This window comes from Cyprinodon tularosa, unplaced genomic scaffold, assembly GCF_016077235.1.
Source record: "Cyprinodon tularosa strain WSP-4 unplaced genomic scaffold, ASM1607723v1 ctg334, whole genome shotgun sequence".
Classification (NCBI taxonomy): Eukaryota; Metazoa; Chordata; class Actinopteri; order Cyprinodontiformes; family Cyprinodontidae; genus Cyprinodon; species Cyprinodon tularosa.
In genome coordinates, this window is record NW_024039046.1 from 592317 (window position 1) to 615552 (window position 23236).

At 38.3% G+C, this 23236-nt stretch overlaps 2 protein-coding genes across 2 annotated transcripts in view; one reads left to right on the forward strand and one right to left on the reverse strand.

Moving 5' to 3' along the window:
* Positions 1-10695, reverse strand: part of LOC119789286 (multiple epidermal growth factor-like domains protein 9) — a 52932-nt gene extending 42237 nt beyond the window's left edge. The window contains exons 1-2 of the mRNA XM_038294109.1: positions 10033-10695; positions 4100-4304 (exon numbers count right to left, since the gene is read on the reverse strand). Of these exons, the coding sequence (XP_038150037.1) occupies positions 4100-4304; positions 10033-10549 (722 nt within the window). The 5' untranslated portion in view covers positions 10550-10695. The remainder of the gene's footprint in view (positions 1-4099; positions 4305-10032) is intronic.
* A 2739-nt stretch (positions 10696-13434) lies between these two features.
* LOC119789298 (serine/threonine-protein phosphatase 6 catalytic subunit) lies at positions 13435-23236 on the forward strand. Its single transcript, XM_038294126.1, has 7 exons — positions 13435-13574; positions 17732-17827; positions 17939-18004; positions 18084-18225; positions 18307-18386; positions 18510-18719; positions 22407-23236. The coding sequence occupies exons 1-7, from the start codon at positions 13500-13502 to the stop codon at positions 22653-22655; spliced, it is 918 nt and encodes a 305-aa protein (XP_038150054.1). The 5' UTR covers positions 13435-13499; the 3' UTR covers positions 22656-23236.

Below are 23236 nucleotides of genomic sequence, written 5' to 3' on the forward strand. Positions count from 1 at the left end.
TATATTTTTAGCATTATCCGTGTGGTGGTGGCTGTGTTAAGTCTGGGGAGGCGAATCCATGTAGGGAGGAACTGTACACAATAAATAATGGCACTCTAATCTGCCGGTAGATAAAATCAAATTTTTAAACCCTTTTACTGGTGCAGTAAATCCTCGGGTCTCGTGGTGAAAAATACTTGTGCTTCATGTGGCCAGAATTTCTGACAGTACCTGGAAAATGAAGGAATTTATATCACCGACTTGCCTCCATGCTCCAATGACCAGCATTGTCATCCAATGACCAGCATGCTCAGTGATGCAACGGTCAGAATCTGGTAGGGGATAGGGTTGTCAAAAGTATCGATACTGAAACGTTGTATCCGGATACAATACTCATTTTCAAAAGTATCGATACAGCCATCTAAAGTGCAGAATAGTGGAAAATACACTTTCTGAACACTGTGTGATTGAATAATTCTGTGCATTTTTCAGGTTCAGACTTTTTTTGTAACAGGTGCAGCTACTGAGAATTATTTTTGTTTTTTAACTGGTTTGGCTAGTGTCATTTTTATGTCTGCAAAACATAGCCAAGGAAGGAACACTTAATTTAAAATTTTTTAGTTTTTTTTATCAAGCTTGCTTAATATTGTGCACAGCATACAACCTCAAAATATTATTCTTATTGTTTTTTTATTTATTTCTTGTATTTTTTTAGTAATGAAAATATTTCTGTTGAATTCTCCATTCTTGTGGTATCGAAAAGGGTATCCAGTATCGGATATTTTACTTAGAATCGGTATAGAGTTGAAAAGTTTAGTATCGTGACAACCCCAGTAGGGGATCCCCCCCAGGGCAGAATTCCTCCTTTCATAAGTAGCATCCTGACGTTACCCTGGATGCATATCATCTTTTTCAGGGCCCACAAGCTGCTGAGTATCTATTGAGCTGCAGTAATGATGTTTCAGCGCATTAGACCAGCCTAGCGCTTCAGTTTTTCAGTTTCTCTTCCCCAATGAATGTAGCTCTCCATGTGTTGGTGAAGATTCTCAGTCATCCAGGTCATAGAAATCCCCAAAAATTTTTAAAAACAATCCACTGGACTTTGTTTTCAAAGTTTGAAGACTTTTCACCTTCCAATTCAAAATGTCTGAATTGACAACAAGGAAAGAATTAACAATTAGAAACGAGGCTTAGTTTGGCTGGTCTATAAAGCTTGGAACTCACTTCTATAATCCTGACGTATTGAATTTAAAAAGCTTCCTGGATGATAAGGAAAAGTCTTCTAACTTGGAAAACAAAGTCCAGTGGTTTGTTTTTTTTATGTTTTTGAAATAAGCTCTCCATGGTTTAGTCGTTCAGTTTTGGCATCTTTTTTTTGCGTAACAAATTACCAATTTCAAATCAATGGAGATATCCAACATGGCTCCCCCCCACCAATCGAGATCTGATATTAAAGTGTTCCTTCAATTGTTTGAGTCGCGAACAATCATGAGTAATAATAACAGCATCCTGATGGAGGGAAACTTCACATCAACACATTAGGCAGACAGGTTTCCTAATAAACTAATAGCCAGGCTTCAGAAATGTATTTAACTTTATGATTTAGGTCAAATTAAACTCACAGTAAATAAAGGTGCTATAATACATCCATATTATCATTGATTTAATGATTTATGATTCAATTATATCATGCAAAAATAATCACTCAACATAGTTATTTTTAGGATACACTATCACCTGTGATCTGTTTTTGTTAAGATGAACGTCTGATTTGTGTGGTGTGATTATTTTTTATGTTGATAAGCTGCAGACAATCACAAATGTCTGTAGATTGCTGTGTAAATTTGTGCCTAATTGTGAAATGATGACAGCTTTCGCACTGTGGGAAGTCAGAGGGAGTGTGTCGTCAGAGATCGTACTGCCCTACATGATCATGTGTGGCTTATTAGCCGGATTAGCTCAAAGGAATTATTTTGGAGCTCTGCAGGGGGCTGACCTCAGGGTTACAGAGTGAAACTAGGAGGAAACGCTTGTTGCCAGGGCCAGTTTAGCTTCTCGCTATGCTGGGGTTCTTAACAGCCAGAGTATTTCGGAGGGAGCAGACTGACAGGATGAAAACATCTACTATAGACTGCAGCTGAACCGGGTTCCTTTGACACCATTTCCCTGTTGCTGCCTCCAGAGTTTCCACTTCATCTTCCATTAAATAACTTAAATAACTCAGTATGTCCAGTCTGCTATATGATAGCATGTCACTAAGTTTAATATTGTTTTAAAATTGCTTTGGAAAAACTATTAGACCTTTTTCTATTTTTTGTATAACTTACGGCCAAGGTTGTTTCGACTTGGTGAGAATGTCCAGGTATTTATACTACTATGCATAGTTATTCATTGGTTACTGTTAACATTCTAGTCTTGCTGCATTTTGCAGGTAAAGTTCCTTACCAAAATATATCAATTTTCTATTTTTACATCCTGTTGAAAGTGAGATGATGATACATCTGGTGATAAATCCACATTTTTCTTGGTCATTTTTCCATTTTTGCTCTTTGAGCGAAAGTATCTTTGGGATTGCAGTCTAGTTACATGTTTGCTCCATCCAACCTGCTGCATGAAATACTGACAAAGTGCAAACCAGCATACTTAGAATACAGCTGCAAGTAAATATTGTGTTCTTCGCAGGGATTTGTGATATTAATATTTCTGGGGATGCAGCCAACCAACAAGTGTTTTGGAAATTGATTATTTTTTGGAAGAATCGATTAATAATCAGAAACATAAGGTTCCTTAAAGAAGACTTTTTGTGAAATCAAACCAGGTGAAACTAATTCTTTTCCACTTGTGGAGTTCTTGATCGAGCATAATGACAGACGAAAACATTTCTTTTAATCTGAAAAACTTTTTTAATCTGAAATGCAAAATTTTTATGTCGTGTTTTTAACGATTAATCAATTACTAAGTTAGTTGACGATTATTTTAATAATCAATTACTTTGCATAATTATTCATTGGTGGTGCAGGTGATGCAGAAAGCACCTGCAGCTGCACCAGATTTCTTACAAACTGGGACACATGAAGCAAAGTTGAACAAAAACATGCATGCACAAGGTTTTATACATCTGATTTTTGTGAGCATAGCTTTAACAACCTTTAGCATAAAAGCTTTACACCATTTTATTTATGAGATAAAAGTCTGAGATAATTACTCTAAAATAAAGATGCTTAACCTCCATTTCCCAGCATGTGTTTCCTTCTCATGGAAGGTCAAAAAGCTACCTACCCCTGTCTGTGTAAATAACTGTAATATAAACTTTTCAGAGCCAGATAGTTAAAAAACGAATCAGTGTTTTCTCAAAATTCAAATGCAAAGAGTTATGAGTATGTGCTGTTAGAAAACCCTCATAAAAAGTCTGAACTCTCTCTTTAAATAGGAGATAAAGTAAAGGGAATTACCCAGGCTGTTATGATTCATGGACGAAATAGATCAATATTTTAAATGGATACAGCTGTTTAAAGAGGAAATGGTTGCAAGTCACAAACGTAAAAAAAATAAAATCAAGGTCAAGGTTATCTCTTTCTTATGGAAACCTTTGTCAGAGTGGTCCCAAAAACCCCCCAAACCACCTGCACAACGCAAACAGTTTGGTTGAATAATAAACAGTTATATTAGCATTCAGTTGCCTAGTAAATTGCACGGTGGTGGCGGTGGAGGTGGATTTATAGGCTGCGGCTCAATAAGCCCTGATGGGAACAAAACAGCGTGGTGCACATGTTAATTTTGGGTGAGAGTGCTGCATTCGGGGCTGCAGAGCTCTCACAGCTTTTCTTTTCCTTCCAGAAACACAAGGTTACACACCCAAAAATATGGAGGCTCTGGGACGGACGATAACAGCTTATTCACAAGAATAGAGGAAATCAGACAGAAAATAAATCCAACTGTTTCATTGTGTGAGTCAATGTTTAGAAAGAATAGGAGTATGGCTGTCGAACCATTGTTTTAGGTCTTTGTTAGTTCAGTCTGGAATTAGCTTGTGGTCTACTGCAGCACAGCCACTGGTGGGGTCTCAACAAAAAACAGTCCTCACAAAGGTAAAATGCAAATGGAAGAAAAGGACCCTGACCTGTCGCAGTTGAGGTGTACTGCGCCAAAAGAGTCACAGGAGCAGGGCAGACAGCCACTGGTGCCGTTGGTGAAGTACTCCTCCTCACACTCGTCACACTGCAGGCCGGCGTAGCCCGTCAGGCACAAACACTGACCGGTGCTCTGGTTGCATTTGTCCGGATCGTCGATCCCCTCACTGCCGCTGCTGCAGTTGCACACCGCCTCTGATTGACCACGAGGGAAGAGGTTTGCAATGAAAGAAGAAAGACAAAGCCTTTAAATATGCCTGTTGGATGGAATGGAAGGTGCAGATGTAGTTTTATTTTAGATTGCTGCACTATGAGCTCCTGTATTCTCATAGATCATCTTTTTCTTCCCTGAAACAAAAGTTTAAACATCTCATAAATGTGGCAGCATGGAGCAGATCTGAAACAGGTGACCTAAAGATTTTCACAGAAGTGAAACATCCCAAAATTTACCTCAACAGGGAGTCATTGTTCAAACAATCAGTTTTTTTTCCTACAGGTTTAAAGAAGAAAACAAAAAATCATTTAGAATAAAAATCCAGTAAGCATTTAAAATGATCAGTTTTCTCCTCTTTTAGAGAAAATCCCCACAACATAAATATAAAAACTTATTTTTTAAACGAATGTCGGCCACAAAACGAGATCTTTTCGTTGAGTATTTTTCCATGTTTGGTTTTCCACTTTCCTGGTCTAACTAGAAAACTCTACTTTTCAGACCCAGCTACTTTGTTCTATTTAGTGGTTATACATCTATGTTGCAACAAACATTATATGTGGGGTGCTTTGAGGCTCCATTTTCCATCCAGTTTATTAAATAACATGTTTCCTGTAGTTCATATCGTAAAATATGCTGATAACTAGGGCTGGGTATATCGCCATAGTCCTGAATCGATTCGATTTTGATTCATACAGTTCTAAATCGATTAATTTCTATTCAATCTGTTTTTACAATAATGAAAGTGGTTAAACTATGTTTCAAAATTTTATTTTTTCCTGTCATATTAAACACAAAGTGCAAACTTATAAATCGGACAGTTTAAACATGAGATGTTAACAAAACTGTCTCAAAGGTGCAAACTTGTTTGTGAAAAGTGAAAAAGTGAAGCCTCACTCGAGCGAGCAGACGTGACACAGACGTGAAACAGCAGACGTGCATGAGCTGCATTATCTTCAATGCAAAAAAAACATATTTGCAGCATTGTCTGTAACAACTACAGGGTGTTTTCTGGTCAGCCCCCATTTGTTAATGTCTTCAGTGAACCTATTGGGTATATTTGCAGCTGTCTGGCTTAAATTAATCTTGAGTGCATCTTTCCTGCTCATTTGAATGTGAACGTCACGCGCGTCACTATAAAACTAATTGATCTCATTCCCTAGACATCGATTTTGCAATCGATTCAAAATCGATTAAATCGATTTTTTTTACCCTGCTCTACTGATAACATACAACTTTATATTTCATACCACCATATGAGAAGAGTCCCTTTTAGCCAATAATCATGTTTATATTAGGCTTGTGACAAAATAAAAGTCCAAACTTGTTATCAATACTCGATAATCACCACCATTTTAATACCCAGAGGGTAAAAAAAAGACATAACTATAAGGCATAGAAATATTTTTATCAGTATGAAAAACTTTATCAAGTCAACATGGAACATGATTTCTTAACAGCATCCTGATGGCAGTTAAATAAATGTCCAAATAAAACAAATATAAATGGTGATTTGAAGTGTTATTCTTTTAACACATCTATAATCCAGAAATCTAATATTAATAAAGGCAAAAATATACAAACAACACTTGTTTTAAGCATTGATACCCTATCAGGTTGGTGTGGTATTTCCGGAATATTGATATTTTCAACAATCTTAGTCCATAATTTAAATGAGTTGACTGATGAAATCGTCGTGGAACTTTTAGACATGTCTCTGGTCCAACATGCCTGAATCAAATGAACAAATAACCTCCTCATCATGCAGCTAAGTTCTGCCGAGTCATGCTAACAACCCGATTATTTAATTAAGGTAAGTTACATTAGAGACACGGATAAAAGATACAGGAAAACAGCCCACAAGGAATGCAATTTAAGTGGCCTGGATCAGAATGTTTAGTTCAGAGCTGAAATGAAAAAAAATCCTTAAGGTCTAAAAAATTAAAGGTTAGAGAGATTAGCAGTGAAGAAAACAAAATGTCAGCATATGAGAAGAATGTTCTTCCTGATATTCTTTTTAACAGTCTTAAGACCTCTCTAATCTTAAAAAAAAAAACATTTCAGGGATTAGAGGGATATGTTTTAATCGTGACACAGAAAAAAAAAATTACTGATTTTTTTTTTTTTACTTGGTAAGATTATTGTATAGGCATAAAAACGATCGCTGAATCAGCTGTACTTCATTCAAAGTCCTGTCTATAAATAGGATCCTAAAACAGCGGTACTGGTGCCATTTAAGCAAAATGGGACATTTTTAACTTTCACTATTGGTCATAAAGGAACTGAATGGCCTTCTGAAAGGTTAAATTTAAATCAAAGTATTTTTAAGGTGATTAATTACAAAAATTGGCTTTTTTTAAACAATAATAATAATATATTGAACTGCAACTGCATGTTATTACAGCAACCCAAGCACCCCACCCCCTCAGTATGATCTTCTTTGTGTAGCAGATGAAAACAGAAAACAGGAAACCCATTAATCCAGCGTGCATCACAAACTTATAAAGGCCAACGCTGATGTTAAGCCACCAGGCTTTGATCAAGTTTCAGCGACGCTGCTCCAGATTTCTTTCATCAGCGACACTGGAAGACAGTTTTGGGGTCTAAAAGCATAGAAATTTGACACAGGAATGGCCTAACCGTGCTGCCTGTAACCCCTGGGAGGGGAAAGCAAAGAGCTAGATGTTTGAGAAGAGGGCAGGGCTGCTAATTCCCTTACCAACTCATGACTGTACCCACCCAAATCTACTAAATCAAAACTAAAATCCTGCTTCTGTCTTTTCTAAAGAACAATCTCTAGTCACGTTGGTTCAAACTGAGAGCTGCTGTGCTGCACATCAAGATCAAACTCAACCATTTAAGCCCAACCTGATGATATGATGTCAGGCATGTGGATGATAACACTTTAGAGCACAGAGTCAATCTATTATTTATCTGATGTCAAGTTAGGTGTGGCAACTGAAGGCGCCGCTGTTTGTCTTCTTTCTGGGCTCAGCAGACAAAGAAAGCAGACACTTTAGCATCTCTGGCATTTCATTATTAATTATATTTTGGTTCATCTGCAGCTTTCAGTTTCATTTAACTGATAAAGGCGTTTAGTGACGCTGTTGTGTAGAGTTCAGTCTAACGGTCTGTCATCTCCGATCACCCCTGCAGAACTGTGACGTCCGAAGAATGCCTCATTCAGCACAGACACTGTGGTCCATGCTTAAAATGCAGCTTCCTTCAGGTGTATAAAGGGACCTGGGGCAGCTTCTCTAAAGTTACACAACAGGTTTGATGTAGATGGGACTGGATCTGTGTGCAGCAGGGAAGAAACCGAAGCAGAGTTCACCTTCCTCCTGCCTCTAAAACTGTTATTTTAATGTTATATCAAAGCCCAAACAAAAATGATCTGGGACAGATTTCCTTCTTCATTCTATTTCTTCGTTTTGTACTTGAAAACTGTCTTAAAAATAATTTGCAACTGCATTAAATTGTTTATCCTTTTCTAAAAATCGCAGTGAAACCAAAACATTCAAGAGTCTGGTTGGGATGACATTGAATTTGATGAGACTAAATAATCCACCTTAAAAAAGATCCCATGCTCATTAATAGCTGATAACATTCAATGCTCGCTATGTGAGCAACTCCTGACTGACTTGGATGGTTTATGGTGTTATCTATTTGTACTCCAATCATACAGGTAGGGACACTCACACCTGGAAGATTACATCACTCCCAGTTCCAGGTAAATTGAACATATTGATATAATTTTGCTACCATTTTAAATAACTGAAATATTTAACCACAGTAGCCTCATTTAGTAGCCTCATTTCATCACCTATATCACCTATATCATAAACATGTTTAACTGTCACATCCTGTGTGTGGACTACTGCTGCTATACTACAGTTATATATGGCAGCCTAGTCCTTCCCTAGGGTTCAACAGCAGCAGCCAAATTAATTCATGCATTTTCAGGGATTTAGATGTAGTCAGTTAACAAGTTAAACAAAAATGTTAAAATGTCCACCATAATATGCAGATATGGGGCTCTTATGACTAAATATCTACAGTTTATTTGCACAGAGAATTTGGATTTGAGGTATTGTTTCTCTTGAAGTATATATATATATATAATATATATATATATATATATATATATATATATATATATATATATATATATATATATATATATATATATATATATATATATATATATATATAGGGGCGGAGCTAGATGGGGGCCAGCAAATCATTGGCCACCCCTGTGGCCACCTCTACCATTTATTTCCCTCTAATACAGATGGTGGCAAAAAATTTTAATTTTTTATATATTAACAATTACTTGAGAACAAAAACACTGTGGTTAATTCTGCACATCAATATACTAACATTAAAGATGATAAGTACAGAATTAATGCTCTTTTCAGAACTACATTTTGTGTTTTATGGGGTAAAGAGAAAATTATGCGTCTCTGCAAGTCATCTGGGAGTCTTCAGTGAAATCATAGATAAACAACTATTTTAAATTTTATTAATGATCAATTTATATAGATATTAGTATTTGTAAATATAATTTTTATGCATAATAATTATTGATAAAAGTAGGTAAGTAATGACAATGGAAACGATGTTCACCCAAAACTCAGACCTGAAAGAATTTTATCCAATATACCTTTTATGTAGAAAGCAAGGATGTTGAAATATACGCGTCTATTTGTTAGTGAAGTCTGTGGGAAAGTATAATTTGTCTTTATTTAGAAAATATGGATGTTTTGCTCTTTAATTTTCCTGTAGGAACAGTGTAGATTGACCCTGAGGTTTTAGTGCCTGTCTACTTTTGGCCACCCCTCAGTTTACATTGGTTATTACCTGGCCACCCTTATTAAAATTTGGCTACGCCTCTGTATATATATAAATACATACATACATACATACATGCATATACATATATACGAACCATTTAGGATTAAAAAAATATCCCAAATTGCACAAGAAAACGATTTTGTATGTTTAGACTGAGGTAAACAATGTAAATCCAGGCCCCATAATAACATGAACGGTTGGTTGGATTTTCACTTCCAGCCATTCCGGTTAAAAAGCTTCAGCATCTGTCTGCTGTGCTGACAGAACAACACATCCACATGGAGGCTGGGATGTGTGTGGGGTGTAAGAGCGGAGGGGCCCCACTGTCATTGCTCATTCATGGCTTTAGCCTGCTTGGCCATTTTGGTTGGATGGCCTTGTTCTGATGCTGCAGATGCCATCAAAACAACAATACTGAGAGGATGGAGCAGCTGCTGCCCTGGGTGGCTGCTTTCACTCCACATGCAAGTGGAATGATGTTTGGATGGGAAGATTTCACCGAGCAACACCAGAAGCACCTTACACCCCCTCACAGCCCCCTCCCCTGCAGCCCACTGGAATATGTGGCTTGATCCTCCTCTAACAAAAAGGCCTACAGATCACATCAAAGGCCAGACAGGGAAAGCTGCAGCATGCATCCTGTGGAAATGTGTCATTTTCTGGATGTTTTAGTGATTTCAAAGGGTGCAGTGTAGAGACTGGAGGGATCTGCCTATTGTTGGCTTCTTTTTATGGTCGCTGTCTGCGTCAAAATCACAGAGCGGGGCTCCAGCAGCCTGTGTCGGACGCGGCCGCCTTGTTTGCTTCTGTGTGCAACAAAAACCGGCCTGAAAGCGGCGGATGGTCCGGATGGCTCACCTTGGTTCTCCACTGAGGTATCAGGTGGATCCGCGGCGTCCGCAGCCCAGGCATCGTTGGTGGTGTGCTGGGAAACCATGGACACCATGGTCTGCAGCGTTTTCTCCGGGCTGTAAAGTGTCTGAGCTTCGGTGGAGCGTTTGCGCGTCCCGGTCAGCCGGGAGCTCGGCGCTGTTATCGGTTCCTTATTGGGGGAGATGATCCCAGAGCCGCGGAGGGCAGTGGAGCGACTGGTGGCGGTGGTCGGATCCGTCGGAGGCTGGAAGGTGGTTGCCGTTTTAAAGCCGGAGCTGCCGGGGATTCCAGCCGTAGGACCGAACCCGGATCTGATCCCAGATGAAGCGGTGCCGGGCAGGAAGGGGTCCCAGGTGTGGGAGGCTGAGCCGGACTTCCTACCGGAGACAGGCGACGCATCGCTGGGACTGATGCGAGGGGCAGATTCCGCAAACCCGATATATCCGATGAGAATGAATAGCAGGGCTGTGGATGTGAACATCATTAAGGACGTTAACCGCATCCTCGGCCTCAGCTCTCCATAAGCCCCACTAACGGTCTCTCTCAGACCTGGCCCGGAATCAACGCCTTCTCCACCATTGATGTCCCCCGGCGGTGTAACGCTGCTGTTTGTTACCGACAACACTTCAGTCTCACTGCAACCTAGCAGCCGACACAGACTGACAGGCTCAGCAGCCAATAAGAGCCCCGGAAGGCGGTCCATTAGAGCCGTTTTAATCGCTGATTGGACGATCCTTTACCGGGGCTAAATGTGTAGATTATTATCAAACGAACCCTTTCCCCTGTCAAACATCAGCATTTAAATAACTCATTCATAAATATAAAATAATAGGCTCATTAGTTTACGTATAATCCTGTATAACCACAACATATGATAAAGGATTTATATATGTTTTACATGGTTTATCCACTTTACGCTCCCACAGGTTGTGACAGGTGCAGGCTTGTTTCATAAATATTGTTTTTTCCTACAGTCATATTAGACTATTAGCTGATAACCTGTTTGTACTCGTTCAGTATTTCTTTTCGTTTTCTGTTTCTTTCTTTCTTTCTTTTTTTTGTGTGTGAAAATATTTCCTTCATCTTAACGGTTTGGTTAGTTAAAACATCCTAAGTTCTGTTTGAGATACTTCACTTTATTTCGGACACCTTACAGAGAGATTTAAATATCTGACTCTTACTTAATTAATTAATTATTAGTTATTTAATAAATGTTAATTATGGGGATGATAAAATGCTCATAAATGTTCTTTCACGTTGATTTTTGGAAAAGTTACTTAGCATACCTCAGGTGCGTGTTTATATCGCCCCCTGGTGGTCAAAGTATAGAAAACTTGATACGCTTCTCATAAAACGCAGCATCCTCCTTCTCCTGAGTTCCTCTGACTTCTGCTATACTGATGAATAAAAAAAACAAACAAATAAAAAAAAATTGTATGATGTATGTTGTAAAGCTCAGATAAATTGTAAGATTAATGTCTCTCTGTGGTGTGTCTGACATAGATTATAAATACGCTAATGATCCTATTATTATAAATCTATGAATGTGTTGTGAATTGGTGATACATAAATAAACTGAATAGAAATTGAATTGAATAAAGTTTGTCGTTGGTATTGGATACAGCTGCAGCAGGAAGCCAAAGCTGGGCAGAGTATACAAAATTTGTACTCAAGTAAGAGTAGCACTATTTCAACTTTTTTATTCAAATAAAAAAAGTTGTCAGACAGACATGTGAAATTTCTTGCATTTTAAAGAATAAAATAATTTGTTACTAAAATACAAATTCATGCAGTAGAAACCATTTTCCAAATTAATATTTTCAACATACAAATTGCAGTGATAATTATACATATATTGGGAGAGGGTAACGATTTCTTACTGCCAATATCAACAGTTTGTTGTATTTCCACCTGATCTGAATACCTCAAGTTACTTACAGTGGAAGAGTTGAAAAGTTTGAGTAAATTTTACTCAAGTAATAAGGTGAGAGGTGAATCTTCTGGGTATTGTCCCTACAAAATAATACATATAAACTTCTTCCCACAAAAAGAGCTGAATAATTAAGGAAGTTACTCTTATACAGATTATTATGGCGATGTTAATTTCTTCTTAAAATTTCCCTGCAGTTTTTATTGGAAGTTTATCACGAAGAGAAAAAAATCTCAAGGTTCCAGGTGTCCATAACCAGCAACACTGGAAGGTCTGTGTTACACATAGATCTTAAAATGTTACCTAGACACAACAGAGGTAAAGGCTAACTTCACATGAACAGATCAAGGTTACATTCCTTCAATTTAATCTGCATTACATTTTATTATGTTTAGTCCTCACTTTTTTCTTCAAATTTGTTCCTTACCATTTCTTCCTTTTTATTAATATTTCTCATTGTTTTACAGAATATAATATAATAGAACATAATATAATACAATACAATATTATAGAATGGAATAGAATAATCTTAATTGCCCCTAACTGGGAAAATTCACCTGTCACAACAGCAAGGTTGATTGCAAATGGAAGCATGGGGATAAACACAAGGGTGGGAAAATATAAAACCACTAAACCTACGAATAGGGAACTCCATCTTGCGTTAAATTTATACCATGTGAATAAAATTATGCACATTTAACATTTGTTAAAAATTGCATCAAAAAACAATACAAACATGTTGCAGTCTGAATCTGTGCAATGTGGCATTACCATTGATTTTTATCACAAAACATAGAAATACATACGTAATAAATGGGAACACATAAAATATGAAAATATGGCAAAATATACAGTGTGTAAAATTGTTGACATGGGATTATACAAAAGCACATTCAGAGAGAACATTCTGTGTACTAAAAGGCAGAAGAAACTTTTCTGGAGTTTGAAAAGCAACTTTTCTTACAATATATTTTTTTAATATTTCAAGAGAAAGAGTTTTGATTGCATTATTGTTTATTTTTACATTATTATATATTATTATTACATGAAGTTTTTACAGCAGAAGATAATCTACAAAATACACGTAAAAGGATCTTGAGCATTATTTGTGTGCTGCTTTCCAAATACTAAATAAATTAAAAGCTTTGCATAAGTGATTATTTTTCCTATTCAAAAAAAAAATAGAAAAATGAAAAACAATCCACTGGATTTGGTTTGCAAGTTTTTGGAATGACTATGACCTGGATGACAGAGAACCTTCACAAGCATTGTTCCCTATTCAATATGAATTTCGGATTAATCAATTTCTTTAAGGTATCTTTAACCAGTTTTGTGAAATGTTCTTGTATTATATTAAATATTTAGCAGGATTATTCCAGTTGAACTTTGTCAAACTGTAAGCCACTGATTGACTTATGTGAAGTTTGTTCAGGCTGACGTTAGATGGCGCCAGAGGGTAAACCAATAGGATCTGCGCCGGAGCGTCACAGGAAGCGCGAAGGAGTGAACTATTCGCGCTACAATGGCGCCGCTAGATTTGGATAAATACGCGGAGATTGCCAAACAGTGTAAATATCTCCCAGAAAACGACCTCAAGGTAAATGAGAAGTTTGTGTTTTAACCAGATTAGGGTTTAGCAGTGAATGGCAGCACTGTCTGTGGTTATGAAGGTGATGTTAGCTTGCTGTAGCTGTCGATGCTAAGCTGCTGTTTAGGGACAGGAAGCCAGAACTGAACAGTTTATGTTTGAGCAGCACTGAGTCAGTCGGTATGAAGCTGGGATCAGACACAGCTGGTATTAAATCACCAAATCATGCTAGCAGCACCATTTTAGGTCTAAAGTGGTAGTTTTGCTATCATACTGGTCCAGTAATGATAATCCCACCCGGTAGCCCACCTGTTATTGTCCTATTTTTAGTAGTAGAGTAGGTCACAACACTCAGTAGTGATCCCCGTTACTTTGACTGGGCCAGTCTGACACAAATGTACTGGTTATATATATACAGTTGCTGTCCTGCTAAAGAGTTAGTCTCCTCTGCTGTGTTAAACCTTTTAAAGCCTCTGACAGGTTTTTGTTCTAGGATTGGTCTGTTTTTATCTCCATTCAGCTTCCTTTTAAAGCCTATCCAGCCTCCTTGTTCCTCCAGGAGAAGGTCTATTTAAGGTGTAAAAGGACCACAGATACATTTTTTTAAGGGTGAAACCTGAATCCTGGGTTTTTGTTTATTCTGACCTTAATTCAATTCATTCAGATTATTTATATAGCGCTAATTCACAACACACGTCATCTTAGGGCACTTTACAGTTCACCAGATCATCCAGTCAGATTGATTCAAAGTGTTCTATCTAAGGAAAACCAGTTGATTGCATCGACTCATTGACTCTAAGGCAATCCCTCACACTAAGCTTGTAGCGACAGTGGAGAGGAAAAACTCCCTTTTAACAGGAAGAACTAGGCTCAGTGTGAGCGGCCGACTGGGGTTCAAGGAGACAAAAGCAGAGATAGAAAAGACAACTGTCCATCAGCTCCACAGGCGGCCCTGTCCAGGAAACACACAGCCAGGCAGATGAGCTCCAAACCTGCTCCCATGTCAGAGGATGAAGAGAGCACATCCAGCCAGTCACAGTCAGAGAAACAGGACTACACTGAAAAACAGACAGATATCCAACATCTATAAACAAAGGTGTTGATGGCAGCAGCACAGCTGATATTTCTCTCCAGGATGGAGTCACAGCCAAACAGGAACAGACCAGATGAAGCTACTATGAGAAAAAGCAGAGAGAGCAGAACGTTGACAGATTCTTCATAGTGGGAGGATAGAGATAACATAACACCATCATCTCCTGCTCCCTCATTATTCTGGCAAACTATGAGGATTACATCTGATATTTCTGTCACCAGTGGTGCAGCTTTAGTAAAAAGATAAAACAAGAAGTGATTTGCAAAGGTTTATGAGTGACTTAGATGGTTTTTCTAATAGAAATAATTCCTCCAGATAAACGCTGCCATCAGTTATTTATGGATGTTCACGCTACAGGCCAGATTTAGTAACAGTATGCGATGAATAAAACTATGACAGCACAGCTAACGGCTTATTTTGTCCATGATTGTCAGCATTTAATGACTGAAATAGAAAGAAAGCTCATTTAAAAACATTGTGAAGGATTTTTACTTGTCGCACTCTGCAGGTTCAATGGCAAAATATTCTTATCCCTGTTTCAGAGTGTAGGTTTTAATAATAGCCAGACTTTTAGATTTCTTGTCGCTAAAATTTAATAGAGTATTTAGTTTGATTAGTAGGTTTAGACCTTTAAAAGGTAAGGAGTAGGATTGAGAGCTGTGGCCTCCATCGAGCCTGGCACACTGATAGATGGACTTTCTCTTTTTTCAGCATGTGGTTTCCACAGTAATTTCTTTATTTTTTTATATTTAAGTTTTTATTAATCTTAGAAAGTAACATTGCTAGGGCTTCAAATTATGATTATTTTGGTAATAGATAAATATGTCGGTTTTTTTTTTTTTTTTTTTTTTTTTTTTTTTTATCACTGTATTGCAAAATGGTACCTTTAAAGGTACCACTCACAAATTTTGCCACACAGTTCTATGTAGGACATATTCACAGGACTAAAAAGGTTTTTCATTCTAAATGTAAATAATATATTTAGAAATATTTTACAATTTTGACATAATTAATGGGGTTTTCCCGATAGGACCTTTTCATCTCTGATATCCGATACTGCAGCCTGAGTATCGACTGATATCGACACCAACCCTAATCACACATACTTTTATTACTTATTTTGGAGTTTGAAATTGTAAGATGAGGCTTGATAAAGTGATATTAATCAAACAGAATAATAGTCCATATTATAACAATATATTAATCTGGGCGTCTCTAAAATTTACTGCTCTGAGTGGGTTGCTGTTTCAGTTAATGGTTTCGGCCTTAGATTTTTTAGACTCGAGTTAAAATTATGTGATGATTCTTTTAGTTTTGGATTAATCACATGTTATTGTTTCAGACCTAAAAATTGCTCAAGTTTGGATAAAGATGGGTAAAATAACACATTCAAACTGACACATGATGAAGTGTTGAGCTGTTGTGTAAATTCATTAAACCTTTGACTGACTGATATTCTTGTGTATCATCTCTGCTCTATTAAGTTTGACTAGTTAGTAAATACTCAGCAAAAACGATCTAGAAATAACTAAAAATGTCTTAATAGAAGTGTATTTACCCTTAATTTGAGTAGATAAATAAGATTATTTGCCAACGGAGTTATTATTTTTAACCATTAAAATAAAATAACTAGATAACATGCACTTGAAATAAGACAGCGCAATTGTTTTTTTTTTCTTATTTTAAATGGTAATTGTCTTGTTCCACTGGCAAAGTGTCTCACTTACCTCCTCAATTCAAGAAAAATGCACTTATTTTAAGAAAAAGTGACTTAGATTTAGTTTTTTTGCTGTGTAGCTGACTAACCTCAGACATCTGTGGACTTCCTGTCCTAAAAAGAGCAATTGAAGTTCCTAGTAGGGGTGTAAAACCCACCCACGATGGTGATTCGATTCAGTATCGATTTCGTGACCCAATGATTCGATTATTTTCGACACTCAAGAATACACCACGATACGATACGATTCAATTCGATTGTTTTTTTGTTTTTTAACACCTTACAGGCTAGACAATGTTTCAAATAAATCAATGAAAGCTTTAATATCGTTATGCATTTCTTTTTTTTTTAGAAACAACAGCAAATAATAGAAGTAGAAAAGTTGTACTCCACCTATTCCTATTAAAACCTCATTTACTGAAAATAATAATTCCCCTGCGTTATAGATTTTGAAAGGCCTCGCATCAAAAAATACTGCACAAAATCAGTGCAATGAGTGCAATGCAATACCTCGGCTCCAGATGTCCCCGCCCCCTCCACAGACACTCCGCTGCTCCTCTCCCAAATTGTAGCTGACCGCAGACAGTGCCGCAGCGGGAGGCCGGCTTGTTTTGTTTTTGTGACCGAAACTGCAGAAAACAACTCGTGAAGTTTGACCAGCTAGAAGAGCGAGGTGCACGAGAAGGCTGGGACCCTTTTTCCAGCTGGATCTCCGCTCTTTTTGGCCCTCATGTCTCTCCGTCGTCGGACTAAACTCACCCCCACTTCCTCTTCGCCTCGGCCGTATCTAGACCCACAGTGTGTAGCACAGACCATGCTTCAATATTGAGCATAAATCAAAAATATCTGTGTCAAGCTCACTGCAACACACTGCTGTAAGAGTATAACCAGGAAGCGATGTAGGAGGGCAAAATAGGTTTAGCGCCACCGCAGCACGGGAGGAAGAATTACGTCCAGGAACAAAATGGATAAAAATAGACCGGAGGGAAAAAAAAGACATGAATCAATTATCTTGCGGACGTATCGATGCATCGGATCGTCAGCTGTTGGATCGATGCATCGATACAAAACGATGATTATTTACACCCCTAGTTCCTAGATGATTCTGATTGATTGTTCCTGTAATGACTCGACATCATTTGGACAGTCAAATTCTCAGCATCTATCAGTTAAATTCTTAAATCCTTCTTGTGCTTTAATTGACAGTTTTATCTGGTCAGAAACTGAACCTTTAAATGGAATCAGGAGGAGTTATTAGTTTTCCCTGCTTTGTTTGTAGTTTTTCTTTTAAACATCTGTAGGTTTGTGTGTGATCAGCCACAGAGGCTCCTTTCTGACCATTTCTCTTTTATGTAGAGGTTATGCGACTATGTGTGTGATCTGCTGCTGGAGGAGTCAAACGTTCAGCCTGTCTCTACACCCGTAACAGTATGTGGAGATATTCACGGACAGGTAAAATATTTTCTATTCATTTGTCAAATTGAGTCTTTTCCTTGTTTTTTTCTCTATTTCTGCTAATAAAATGTTGAGCCTAAACTAATTCAATCTGTGCTTTTGTTGTAGTTTTACGATCTATGTGAACTGTTCCGAACCGGCGGCCAGGTTCCAGACACAAATTACATCTTCATGGTTTGTGTGTTTCCATCTGAATAAATATAAGGATGAGGGTATTTTTGAGTTTTTTGTAACAAGCGTTTGTTTTCTTTAGGGGGATTTTGTTGACCGAGGATATTATAGCTTGGAGACTTTCACCTACCTGCTGGTGCTGAAAGCCAAGTGGCCCGACCGCATCACACTGCTGCGCGGGAACCACGAGAGCAGGCAGATTACGCAAGTCTACGGCTTTTATGGTGAGGTTTATTTCAATGGAGAATGATGGGACATCCACTGCAAACATCCCTAAAATCTGCGGGAAATGTCATATTTCACAGATGAGTGCCAAACCAAATACGGGAATGCAAACGCATGGCGATACTGCACCAAAGTGTTTGATATGCTAACAGTTGCAGCTGTAAGTTGGGAATATGTCATGTTTTTTTTTTTTTTTTAAATGAAGGATGCTTTGAGCACAGACAGCTTTGCTACAGCGAACTAAAAAAGAAGAGGGATTCTGTTTTCTTGTCTCCTCTGTCAGCTAATGGACGAGCAGATTCTGTGTGTCCACGGCGGCCTCTCTCCTGACATCAAAACCCTCGATCAAATCCGAACCATCGAGCGAAATCAAGAGATCCCTCATAAAGGAGCTTTCTGTGACCTGGTGTGGTCGGACCCAGAGGACGTAGATACCTGGGCCATCAGTCCCAGAGGGGCCGGTTGGCTCTTTGGTGCAAAAGTTACAAATGAGGTAGGTCTGTCGGCAAAACCTATGGGAGCCGATTTAATCAAGGCAGATCTGTGCATCTGCAGGTTGATATTTTTTGCTGATCTTCTCATTTTTTTTGTTGCGTATCAGCGTCTCCCTAGTTCACGGATTCATTTAGCAGCCATGACAAGAGCTTGCATGGCCCAGTCCTCCTTTTTTTTATCAGTTTTTAATATCTTGTTTGTTTTCTGTTTCAATTAAAACAGTTGTTAAACAATCATTTTTATCAATTAAACGAAGAAAGAAGCAGTAATGTCTAGAGCTGGGTATTGTTAGGAACCTGATGATTCAATTCGATTTCGAATATTGCTGTTACGATTCGATCCGATGCAATTCGATTCGATTCAATGCTGATTTTTGAAGCCGTGTGACTGCAGGAGTTTTAAGAGCAGCCTAGGATGCCAAGTTGAGCACATGGGCAAAGCAGCCAACATGTAATAGCTCAGTGATATCGACAGCAACTAGCATGTTGGCAGCATTATCTGTAACAACAGCAGCTACTTTTCCGGTAATGCCCGATTCGTTTATTGCCTCCATCAACATGTTTGCTATGTTGCTCCCTGTGTGACTTCTGTGAAGCGGCCTGGTCTGAAGCACATTTGAAACTAATTCCCACTCATTTGATATGAAATGAGACGTAATGGTTATGTAGTGGTCAGTCGCTCTCAAAGTCCAGCCATCGCACGTCAGCGCGACTCTTTAAGCAGCCTTTAGCGACTCCAACACAGCCGTCTTCACCTCTGTGTACAGTGCCAACAGCGCCCCCAACGGTCAGGAGGTGAATCGATTCTGAGGGGCTCCCGCATCGATTATGAATTTTGCGTGTAATAATTGCGATGCATCGATTCTTCAATTATTTAACCCACCCCTAGTAATGTCTACTTCAAAAATGGCCCCAAAAAATCCCCAGCACATATCTGGAATCAGTAGACTGATGTCAAAATAATCATGTTGGCAACGGCCTTAAAATACCTGAATTCATTGAACTCTTGTTAATAGATTATATTATTGGACGATAAGGACTAAAACACACCTAAAAACTGCACCAATCGCATTCTGGAGGTTTTAGACGGGGCTGATTGAATCGCTTCCAGCCAATACTGCAGCTAAGATGAATGTTTATCTAATGTAGATAAAAATAGCTAATTTTAATAGATGGTTATGAGCCATTTTTTTTAGGTAATCTTACATAAACATGCATTTAAAAAAAAAAAAAAATTTTTTTTTTGTAGCAGGAGTTATGGAGATCAGTCTTTGCTATTGTTTATTTGTGGTAAACTGTACCTAGAGGGGCGTTTAAGGTGGCCATGAATCGGTGTTGAAAATAGAGGAAAGATATGGAGCAAATCCTTAAGGCAAGAGCTCACCAAATCTGATTTTGACTTTGATTGGACAGAAAATCATGTCAGACGTGGTCACGGTGTTTAGCGCTCATTGAAATTCGATGGGGAGGATAAGACCCCCATTGATTTTATGCAGGGGGATTTCATAGGTTCTATTTTAGTCGGACTACGCAGCAATTCAGCGGTAATTTCATGGGTCTGACAGGAAGAGAGAAGTAAAACGCATCCACTTTGGTTTGAAATGCAAAATAAAATCTGTTAATCACACGGGGAAAGAATCAGTTTTGGAGTCTCACATTGTGTACGAAGTAAGCAGGACAGACTGGTACAAAAATAATGAATGAAACATTCGAAAAAGTTAACTTTACCCTAGGACTGTAACTAAAGATTATTTAGCAAATCAATTAATCTGTTGATTAATTTTTTACAATTATCGTTTATTAATTGGATAGTTTGTTAAAGCTTCTAAAAGAAGACTTTTTACGAAATCAACTTTTCCACCTGAGGAGTTCTGGATAGAGCATATTGACAGATGATTTTTTTTTTTTTTACCTTAATGCAAAATGTTTTTATATTTTTTACAATCTTTATATAATCCCTGCTCTAAGTGGGTCGCTCTGTCAGGTAAAGGCATGTTTTATAGTCTCTATACTCGATTAACCAATTATTAAATTAGTTGACATTCAATAATCAATTAATCACGATTAATCTGATTAATCATTTCAGCCCTACTTTAGCCATGATAGGAATTCAGGAGGACAGGAAACGGATAAAATAGTGATCCTCTTTGAGCTTAACAAAAAAACAAAATTACGAGGGGCAGACAGAGCAGGTCGGGGCGTCGTATCTCTCACCTCTTTATGAAAAAAAGAAAAACTTTAAACGTGATAAACTTCCCAGATTTCTTTTTAAGAATCACCTCTCTGCCTCAGTCTGCATAGAAACCATCCCACTTATTTCTGTCTTTCTTTTCTTTAGATGTAGATCTCACTGTATTTTTAATTCAGGCCTATTAACATTCTCTATTTATTGTCTTCTGCACAGATTCATTAAGTGGGGCTTTTCTTTATAAAATCCACTGGTGTGTTTTTTTTATATAACTTTTCATAATATGCCCAAGTCAAACGTAGGAAATTGTTTTAATTTGTGTATAGCACAGAGACGGAAGTGAAAGTGTGCAGATCTGCTCACCCTGTCTAATCGGAGCCTCTCTATACTCAGTGTGCCTCGAATAAAATCGGATCAGAGATTATAAAGTCATATACCCCGTTTACACTACCCTTGAAAAACTGTGCCGAGACGGGTCCGAGCTCAGTAACTGAGATAACTTATCGTGCATAAATGGAAAGCAAACTGAACTATACCGAGCTAGACACAACCGGACCGAGATAACTGCAGACCAGTTCCAGAGGTGGGCTCGGCTCGGTTTTTCCCCGGCTCGGTTCTCTGACAACAAGAGCGCATTAGCAGAACGCCTCATCTCTGTCTGGCTGCACATCGCGATTCACACTCCATTCCAGTAGTTAGCGGTAATGCCCCTCCGGCAGTTGCTTGCCAACCAACACAAAACAGAAGAAGAAGAACAACTATAAACAAAAGCCGACTTTCTCAAGTAAATCCATGAAAGGTTGCCGTCTTCGCCTGACCCTCCGCAAACACTGAAGTACAGCAATAATAATCAAGCATAACTTTCTGAATGTGACGGGCGCCACCATTTTGATTTGCTTGATTTCCTCCTTCCTTGTCTTTTTCTTCTTGTGTTTTATGGCGGTTGGCAAACAACTTTTGGTGCATTAACGCCACCAACTGCTTGATTTCCTCCTTCAAAACTGGCCGTAATACCGCAGATCGTCACTAGGAGGCGAGGGGTCGAGGAACTGAGATAGCGTGATGTGTAAACAGTTGTCAGAACCGAGCTCGGCCTGGTTAGCTGATCCGAGCTCGGACCGGTCTCGGCATGGATTAGTTTTTCAAGGGTAGTGTAAATGGGGTAATATACAACTACTGTGTTCAGGACTTTATTTAGAAATAGTTCTCTTGTCTTTACCTAATTCAGCACCTCATTAGCATCTAAAGTACAGCAATACAAAAGGTATGCTCTTTAGGTCAGCAATCAGTGTTATAATTCTGCTAATACTAAGATTTAACTCTATAGTTTGATGTGGTTAAGGTGGGTATAATGTATGTGAGATATAATAACAGAGTCTTGAGGTTTTAAACTGAAGAGGTTGCGGTGCAGATGCTGAGATGGGGATTTGAAATGGGTGTAATTAATGGGCTGGTGTCGAACTTCGAACTACATCTAATACTTTCTCTATTTCTGCAGTTTGTTCACATCAACAACCTGAAGCTCATCTGCAGGGCTCATCAGCTTGTCCACGAAGGCTACAAGTTCATGTTTGATGAGAAGCTCGTCACGGTTTGGTCAGCTCCCAATTACTGCTACCGCTGCGGCAACATCGCATCCATCATGGTCTTCAAAGACGCTAACACAAGGGAGCCAAAGCTGTTCAGAGCAGTGCCTGACTCTGAAAGAGTCATTCCTCCCAGAACGACGACACCTTACTTCCTGTAGACGAAAGCAGCTCGGTCATTAGACAGAGACACAGCACTTATAAACCCATTTAAATGTTGGTGTAACTGATTATTGAGGGAGCACTTCTCGGTGCCGGCTGCCAGTTTTTATTCCTGCTTTGTGCGTTTGATGCCATTATTCTGCAGCTTAGGTTTCGCTTAAATACTACAGCAAAGGAAAGTTGCTGAGCATCACTGCTGTCCTGCTGTGTACGAGAAAAGGACTCTGATCAACTGACGATGTAAAATCATATTTATAAAGCTTCGATCTTTACATTAAAAAGAAATTGCACATGCGGTGTTGTATAGATTGTTTGAATGTTATTTCGGTGTATGTATTTAGCTGGACGTATAAAAAGCACTGCTAAAAAAAATCAAAATTCTGTATCCTGACACCTCTCAGTTCCATGTAAGCCTGTAAATAAACCAGACACCTGAGAGTTGATATGTAAAGATACGCTCATCTCCTTCATGTTTATGCTGTGGTGACCTCAGAACTGTCTGTAATATGCAAATGTATAGTCAGTTCTTTGTGGATATTATTTCTGCTTGTTTTTAAATAAAAAAATATTTAGAGTTTTA